Source organism: Myotis davidii, unplaced genomic scaffold (assembly GCF_000327345.1).
Source record: "Myotis davidii unplaced genomic scaffold, ASM32734v1 scaffold575, whole genome shotgun sequence".
NCBI classification, from domain to species: Eukaryota; Metazoa; Chordata; class Mammalia; order Chiroptera; family Vespertilionidae; genus Myotis; species Myotis davidii.
Window position 1 is genome coordinate 5,001,098 of NW_006290306.1, and position 9,011 is coordinate 5,010,108.

Genomic DNA, 9,011 nt, shown 5'->3' on the forward strand with positions numbered 1-9,011 from the left:
CCGTGTCTGAGTACTACAGCCCCACCAGGGCGGACACCACCACCATCATGGCCGCCGGGGCTGGGGTGACGATCGGGTTCTGGATCAACCATTTTTTCCAGCTCATGGCCGAGCCCACGGAGGCTCTGCCCGCCATCCAGCACATCCCCCCACTCACCGCTGGCCTGTTGGTTCTGGGTCTGACCAAATTTATGGTGGGGATTGTGTTGGTCCTCCTGGTTCGTCAGGTTGTACAGAATCTCTCGCTGCAAGTCTTATACTCCTGGTTCAAGGTGGTCACCAGGAACAAGGAGGCCCGGCGGAGGCTGGAAATCGAAGTGCCTTACAAGTTTGTCACCTACACGTCGGTTGGCATCTGTGCCACCACCGTTGTGCCCATGCTGCACAGGTTTCTGGGATTGCTCTGAGCCTCAGGCACTTGGAGATTAGCCCATTGGACAAGAGCCAAGATGTAGGAAAGCTGTTGGGTGGACAAGTCTTGAAAACACATTTTATTTTGAAAAAAAACCCTTTAAGTCATATGTCTGTTTTTCTGATACCCATGCTAAATGCCAGTGCTGTGTGAAAGGGAAGCTGTCTTGTAGGAGCCTCTAGTCTGGAAGGGTCATGCCAGACTAAACCCACTATCAGGTTCTTTGAAGGTCCCCACCCTGTCTGCTAGCTGGGACTCTAGACCAAGTCAGGGGCTGGCAGAAATAGTGGGCGATTTAGGAACAACCACAGGCCCCACTGGGCTCTGGAGAGATGGTAGGTCTGGCGACTGGAGGTGGAGCGTTCCTCCCAGTTATGACCCGGCCCAGCAGCGAGTCTCACTTCCCAACTGGGATCTTTGGTCCGGGAGGCACCTTGTGGAAGGGCATTCCTTAGGGTGACTTTATTGTCAGAATGATCAAATCGGGCTGCCCGCTTGGGTGGTAAGAGCGCTGCAGACCTCACTGTGATGCCCTGAAGGGTGGACACAGAGCTGTGAGGTCCTAGGCAAGGGCCTGCTCCCCTCACGCGTCCCCATCTTTGTAGGCGTGAATATTGAGACAGGGATCTGCTCCTCCTCGTCTGTACATTTTGCGGGATTCCAGGTGCCATCACTGCACTCCTGACCCAAGGAAGCAGCTGGCTGCTCCCACCGCTCCAGGCAGGAGGGCTTAACCTTCATTAAAGCAGGCATAGCTGGGCTTCTCCGAGGGTCCTGCTCTCTCCTGCTTCAGAGTGACTGGGGATGTGCACTCTGGCCATCCGCAGCTTTTTTTGCTTCTTACAAACTTTTATCGACATGTAAAGGTGGACCAGTGGAGGGACAGAGAACATACTCCTCCCAGGAGCCTGACAGGAGGGGCTCACCCTCAGGACATTGCCTCATCCTGACATGGCTCCTCCATTTCTGTTACTTTCTGTGAGTCTGTATTTCTCATCTACTAAATAGAATCAGGGCCTCCCTTTCCATCTTCCCGCCTCTTATCTCTTGGCAATTTTAAGGGTAATTAATGCAAAAATAACGTCAGCCTCTTTTGGGAAAACAAGCCAACCAAACACAACAGCCTTCACACCGAGGGTATGTCCTCAGGGGACCAGGAAAGTGACCATTACGCAAGCACCACGGGCTCTCTCGCAGGGCTCCTCTCCATTTGTTAGGAGTAAGGAACAAGTAGCCACAATTTTCTCAAAAATGAGTACACCTGTAGTTAACGAAGTTTGTTTTGCGCTCCAGTGCCTGGGCCATGGAAGCAGTGTCTTAGGATCCCAACAAGCTTCGCTGTGCTCACTCTGTGGGGACAATGAGCCTGTGGAAAGTTATGCTTCGCACCTCCAAATCCAGCATGAAAACAGAAGCCTCCTTCGTCCCTCTCTCCAATAGGTCCCCTGGCCTCATTGCTAGAATGACCTTCTGTATTTGACTTGCTGCTCCAGTGTCCTGAGAATAATTTTTAGTAAAACATCCTGTTTTTCCTTCAGATTCTTCTCACATTTTTCATAGTTAGAAAGTAGAATAAAAATGGCTGCCATTTGACTATTCTGACTGTTCCTTCAAATTCTCACATTTTTCATAGAAGTCAGAATGAAACTGGCTGCCATGTGACTATTCTGACTATTCCTTCAAATCCTATCTAATAATAGACAAACATAGTAATTGACCATACCATTGCTATGCCTCCCACTGGCTAATCAGCGTGATATGCAAAGTAACTGCCAACAAATATGGCGGCTAATTTGCATACTGCAGGCAGGGCGGGACAGCATGAGCCACCAGTGCGAGCCACCATCCAGGCGCCCATGTGCGACCCCAGAAGCCGCCTGCCCACCGTCCCAAGGGGTCCCAGACTGTGAGAGGGCACAAGTGGAGATGAGGGACACCCCTCTATCCTCCCCCCTACCCCCCGCCAGTGCACAAATTTTTGTGCACCAGGCCTCTAGTTCTTCTCATATTTTTTATAGTTAGAAGGCAGAATGAAAATGGCTGCCATTTGACTATTCTGACTATTTTTACATCCAATTGATTAGAGCTGCTCCATGATTGGGGGGACAGTACTGGGGAGAGTCCCGCTGACAGGCACTCCCAGTGCAATGGATGAGGCACTTTCCTGTAACTCCACCACCCTCTGCCCTCAAAAAACCCAACTGGATAATTATGCAAACTGATTTCAGTTGATCTTTCTGAGGCCATCTGACAAAAGGATCAGCCTTTGCCACTTGTATCATTTGTTGTCACAGCAGTGGCGTTGGCAATTCATTCATGTGCGTGTAAAATTTTTACTGCCTGTCTCTTCTGTGTTAAGTGCAACAGTACGAAGGCCCATGAGCTATACTGGTGTATTCAAGGCTATGTGTGCACAGTTTGGATTGAGCCACAGCACATTAAAGAATGGCCAGGGGTTGGGCATAGTCACTTTTTCAAGTGTCTTATCACAGCTCCTGGAGAGTCAAGAGTATGTATGGATGAGGCCACGCTGAGTTTTTGAGCTCCTGCTTTGCTAACCCTCTCCCTCCATTGCTCACACCACACATGCCCATCAGAGTTTGGCTTGATCTATGGTAAGGCATTGAGATTTTCTCTCTGGGGAAAGACTGCCCCCTGCTGGTTTGCCCTCAGTCTTGGTCCAAAGCCCCTCTTGATCTGGAATCTTGAAGACTGAGAACTTTAAAAATGATATTTTTTAAAAAGAAAACAATTCAGAAAATTCAATAGGATGCAGAAATTTGAAAAATACAACTACCATCAAAATAAAAAGGAACTTTAAAATCTAGCTCACAGTGGCATCTAATAGAAGCTGAAGATCTGGGGTGCGGCCAACCCTGCATTTGGAACCTGTCTGCTAGCTGGGACCCAAAGCCCTCAGGATCATTGGCCTCAGGAGCCAGGTGGGAAAATATCCCCCTTTCCTACCTGCTCCCCACCCACCTCCACTCTGTAACCATCCATCCTGTAACCATTACTCTAAACAGTGGTCCTTTCATGCCAGTTTCGCTCAAACCTATACCATAACAGAATACATGGAAGAGGGAGACATAGAAGAGACCCCCGAACTGAAACCCCTAATGAGGGAGGCTGAATTCACTCTACAGCATGCCAGGTGGTCGCATTGAAATGTGGGATTTTCTCTCCCAAATAGGCGACCGATGACTCCCAAGTGTCACCGAAGCCTGTGGTGGTTCAGGCTCTGCTTTCTATTTTGGAAGTTTCTGATGTCTTGCTTATGTATCGATATGTAAATGTATCCTTTAAAAAATAAAATCATCTTTTATTTGATCATGACTTAGTAAGTGCTTTAAAAAAGTTTCTGCTTCCTTAGATTTTTTTCCCCCCTAAACTTTTTTTCTCAGGGTTCATTGGACCTAAGTTAGAGGGGACAAAGATATACAGCAGGCTAGATAATTATCATAATTCAATCACACGCAAGCGTTGGTGGCGTGTCTCAGAGGTCACAGATGTGATCGGCAGGAAGTGGTGTGTTTGCGTGCTGACATACCCTCTAACTCCTTGATACTAAAGAGCACCCCTATGCTGTATTTGCACATAAATGTCACTGTGTTGAAAGGTAAATGTTAGAGGTGTTGCTAGTTAACCAAAGGGTTTTCACAGAGTACACTATTTGCTGACCAAATGGACATGATCCTATTTCACATTTTTACAATGATGTTGCTCTGCCTTCAAACATCACACATTTGCTATTTGAAATGGCACAGAAAGCCAGCGCCCTTATTTGCAAGGCTAAGACTAGAATCCTATTTGTACGTTGAACAGTATTTAATACTGAATAGGCTGGGTGCGTTGGGTGAGACCCCAGCTGCCCTGTGGAGTGTGCTCAGGAGAGCAGAGACATGGGCTCAGAATCATGATTCAAGATCCAAAGTGTTAAGACTGCAGCCCCCAAACTGGAACTAACCGCCCCTCCTCTCAATCTGCTCGGCATGGGTTAATTCCAGTTTGTGGGCTGCAGCAACTCAAGAGAGGCTTGCAGGAGGAGTGCCTGAGCTGGGAGGTTTGCACAGAGATGTGATGAGAAGTAGGCACAAGATGACACCCATGGAGGCTCAGCATGCCAGAGACCTTTCCTCAGACCCTTCCACCCAGCTCTCACACAGAGAATCCCACCAAGTCCGGGCAGGCGATTGGGTAGCAGTAACGGTGGTGTCAGGGTCAGCAAGAACCAAGTCACAAAAACAGGGAGGAAGGCTGAGAAGGCCTTCAGTGCATTTCCTGGGTCCACATGGGGCCATTCCAGAGGTGACCTCTGGCGGTGATTTCAGGCTCCCTTCATTTTCCACACTGGAGTGTGCACAGCAGTGCGCCCCTTCCCCTCCCGCCAGCTCTGAACCTCAGACGCAGCCTCATTCCCGTGTCCTCTTGGCTCTGAGTGGAGGTGACGGCAGCCAGGGACTCGGTCCATGTGCCGGTGCCTTCCCTCCCTCCTCTTTGCTCAGTTCCCTGCACTAGTCCTGAGGAATTTCATTTAAAAATATTTTTCCATGAGCCAGGCTCTTTGAGGGACCCGTGAATGCTTCAGGTCCCTTTAATGACAGTGACTGAAGCCCTGGCTCTCAAGTAAGAGGCTGGCCAGGACCAAGTCGAATAGGGATGTAGACGTGTATCCCATTTTAGAGAAGAGATGTTTTCCTAAAAGCTGCCTGTGCTCAGATTTTTTAAACTTGAATCTTAAGTATACCGAGGGATTTGCTGTTTAAAAAATCATATGCAATTCATCATTTCTGAAAACATAAGGCTCTTTAATGAATGACTGTGGCTGCGTCTTGCGCCCATTGTTTTCTCAAAGTGGGGCGCACCTGTAGTGCAGACTCTGTCCTGGATAGTTTTTAGAATGCTACATTCTAAAAACTGTAGCCACATGAGACAAGAGAGCTCTATGAAGCCCAAAATCCCTTTTCCTTTTCCACGCCTGCAAACATAAACAGGGGAGCAAGGAGGAGCTGGGGGCCCCGGGCGGCCGGAAGGCTTCTTCATGCACACTTGGAACATCTGTTGGCCTGGCTCTCTGTTACTGTGATTTCGGGGTCCCCTTGGCTGGAGCACAAGCCAGATTCTTCCCCAATGGACGTCAGGCGCCAAAGAATGTCAGCGCCTCTTGACAAAGTGAGCCTCGAATTGTTGTGGGCGGGGCAGGGTGACATGCCACTTACCTGTATCTGTGAGTCTAAACGAGTCTGCAGGGTCCCTTGGTCACATGGGAACCAGGTGGTGGTGCTGTGAGAGGAGCCAATTGGGCACAGGATACACTAAACACAGATCAGCTTAGCTGTCTTAATTAGGTGCTGATAAATATTTGGCTAGAAAGCTATCTTTGTTGTGGGGGGAAAAACAGTTTAATGCAACTTTTTCATGAAATCAATTCTGCTATTAATAGGTATTAGTATTATTTTTATCAGTTTATTCTTTTTATCTCTTGCATCATAGTTTTGTTTTCTAAGAATTCAAAACATACATCTTCCATGTCTCAACTTGTTCAGTCGTTCCTCTGGCTCCCTGAACATCTGGAATACAGTTATAACAATACTAGTGGCTCGGTGTACTTAATGACTATACATGTGATATTTATGTTATACTAGAGGCCCGGTGCACAAAATTCGTGCATGGGGTGTGTGTCCCTCAGCCTAGCCTGTGCCCTCTCCAATCTGGGATCGGGCCTAAACCGACAATCAGACATCCCTCTCACAATCCAGGACCATTGGCTCCTAACTGTTCACCTGCCTGCCTGCCTGATCTCCCCTAACCACTCTGCCTGCCAGCCTGCTCGCCTCCAACTGCCCCCCGACCAGCCTGCTCACCCCCAACTTCCCCCACCGCTAGCCTGATCACCCCCAACTGCCCTCCCCTCCTGGCCTGATCGCCCCTATCCCCATTCCTTGATCTCTGGGGCAACCCAGAAAGCCAAGCCTTCCCGCCTGCTCTCTGCTCTCCGTCCAGGCTTGGCTTCCTGCCCACTCTCCAGCCAGTGCTGCCATCTTTGTCACATCAATTTGCATATTCCCTCCTTATTGGCTGTGGGCACCACCATCTTTATCACGAAGTGATGGTTAATTTGCATATTACTCTTTTATTAGATAGGATCCTTGTCTAATAATTTTATCACCTATGCCATTTTTAGTTTTTGATTCATATTTTCCCCCTTCTTCATTAAGGCCTGTATTTCCTAAATTCTTTGCTTGCCTAGATATTTTTAAAACATTTTTATTTATTAATTTGAAAGAAATGCCAATTTGTTGTTCCACTTATTTATACATTCATTGGTTGATTCTTGTATGTGCCCTGACCAGGGATTGAACCTGTAATCTTGGTGTATCGGAATGACACTCTAACCAACTGAGCTACCTGGCCAGAGCTTACCTAGTAATTTTTTATTGGATAACGGATACTGTGAATTATATATAGCTGGGTGCTGGATATCTTTGTATCACTATAAATATTCGTAAGGTTGTTCTGGGCTACAGTTCATTACTTGGAACTAGTTTGATTCTTCTGGGTCTTGTTTGTAAGCTTTATTAGGAAGAACCAGAGTAACGTTTAGTCTAAAGTTGGTTTTCCCAGCACTGAGGCAAAATCCTTCTGAGGACTCTCTCCAGGACCTCCTGATTTCTGAGAGTGCTTATCTCTGACCTGGGTGAGCTCCAGGGAGTGTTCCCTTAGTTCTTTGTGGATAGTTGTAAGTGGTCTCTGTAACAGGGTAGTACCCTCACATACATGTGATCCGTACAACTGTGGGCTCAATGAGGCCTCTGTGGCTTCCCAGCCCCATTTCCTCAAGTCCTGGAGACCTCCACTCTGCCCACCCCTGCACCCAGCCAGGAAGCTGTCTAGGCAGCAAGCTGGGCAGTCACAGGGCTCACCTTGTTTTCTCAGGGATCACTGACCTTCATTGCTGATGTCCAATGTTTTGAAAAGCATTCCTTTACGTATTTCATCTGGATTTCTAGGTGGGGTATGCAAAGTAGGAAGTTTCCTTCAGAATAAGGTGCATGGATCAGCTAGATGCCTAAGTACCTTGACCGTCAAAGAGGAAGTTAGATCCAGCTGATCCTTGATTGTTCATTGTGCCCCAGGCCCATTGTTTTCCGTTAGCTCACCTACACCATCTCTCCTCCCTACAGCACCACTTGCTTATGGGGCACCATTCTATCTGGGTCATCTGGCTTCGTCCATTTCAGGATAACCCCAAGTGCTCCTTGTTTAAATGTTCTGCCCAACTGGTTTCTTGCTGGCTCTAAACAGGTGCTTGCTTATTGGGGGACAGGCATATTTTCATGCCTCACGACCAAAAGTTGTGACTTGTGGAAGGTAGAAAACTTCTTTTGCTACAAGGTTTAGTACCAAATAGGCACATACCTTTTCTGTCCTAAAGGATGGATTTGCTTCATATGTCATTTGAATGCTACAGTAATTCTCTCTTGCAAGTGCCTCCTGACACTGGGGGGACTTTTTCAGTGTTTCTAATGCAGGATCACATCATGTTTCTGATTTCCTTCAATAGAGATAATCAAGGCCAAACCTTATGGATGAGGAATGAGAAGCTTGAGTGTAGGCCTTGAGCGTTGGTCACACAGCATTCATTGGTCATGCAAGTAAACATACAGGCTTTAACAAGACATAATTGAATTAAATCCTTTGCTAGAGATATCTGTTCAACCCTCAGTCTCACTTCGATATTTACAGTCATCCTTTTTGTTTACCGGAAAGCCCAAGAAGAGGCAGATACCTGAAACTACAACGGCAGCCGTGGAGACTGGCATCATTGTGGGTCTGCTTTGCCCTTCCTGTGGCTCGTGGCCAGCACTGCCCTTGCCAACCCGACTTCGGTCTGGGGCCTCGGGGCTGCTCGCAGCCTGTCACATTAGTGAGCTGTGGCTTTGATTTTATGTATGGCAGCCTCTTCCCTCCCCACCCCCCAGTAATATAGTTATTCTAATTCCTTATTAACATAATAAGCCATAACTTGGAAGAGACCTGGTGTGTCAAAAGCTTGTCACTTAGAGGGCATATTTTGCTGAAGGCAGTTGTGTCCTTTTAAGGCCACCAGTCTGTTTTTTATAAAATGGACAAAAGAGCCAATTAATACCCAAGCATTGGGGTTAGTGATGTTTCTAGAAAACAAGCGAAGATTGAGAAGTGATTGTGAGCCGTGCCTGTACCAACTGAGCAGCCATGGTTGCTGAGGGCCAAGCAGCAGTTTAAAAGGTAAGAGTAGTCACCTGCCATCCCCAGCACATCTACGAATCTAACCTCCTGGGATAATGTACTGCTCAAGCACCAAAGTCACATCTAAGAACTATCTAAGTAACCCCATGCATCTGTGAATGTGGCCACCAGGTGCCGGGAGCCAGTCCATCCTTGCTGTTTCAAGGGACCTGGCATATATGGCATACTGTTCTTAATATATTTGCTCACCTTCTTGGCACTATGTGTTTTAACCAAGGTCACCTCTCCGAGAAAGGTTGTTTCCCCAGGTAGGGATTTTCCCCTGAAGTTAGGGAGGGAATAAAACCTCTTAACCCCTTCCCCAGCAGAA

At 47.5% G+C, this 9,011-nt stretch overlaps 1 protein-coding gene across 1 annotated transcript in view; it reads left to right on the forward strand.

Annotated features, from left to right (window-relative positions):
• The window catches only part of SGPP2 (sphingosine-1-phosphate phosphatase 2), a 60,572-nt gene extending 58,623 nt beyond the window's left edge, over window positions 1-1,949 (forward strand). The window contains exon 6 of the mRNA XM_006763444.2: window positions 6-1,949. Within this exon, the coding sequence (XP_006763507.1) occupies window positions 6-407 (402 nt within the window). The 3' untranslated portion in view covers window positions 408-1,949. The remainder of the gene's footprint in view (window positions 1-5) is intronic.
• Window positions 1,950-9,011: the final 7,062 nt, after the last annotated feature.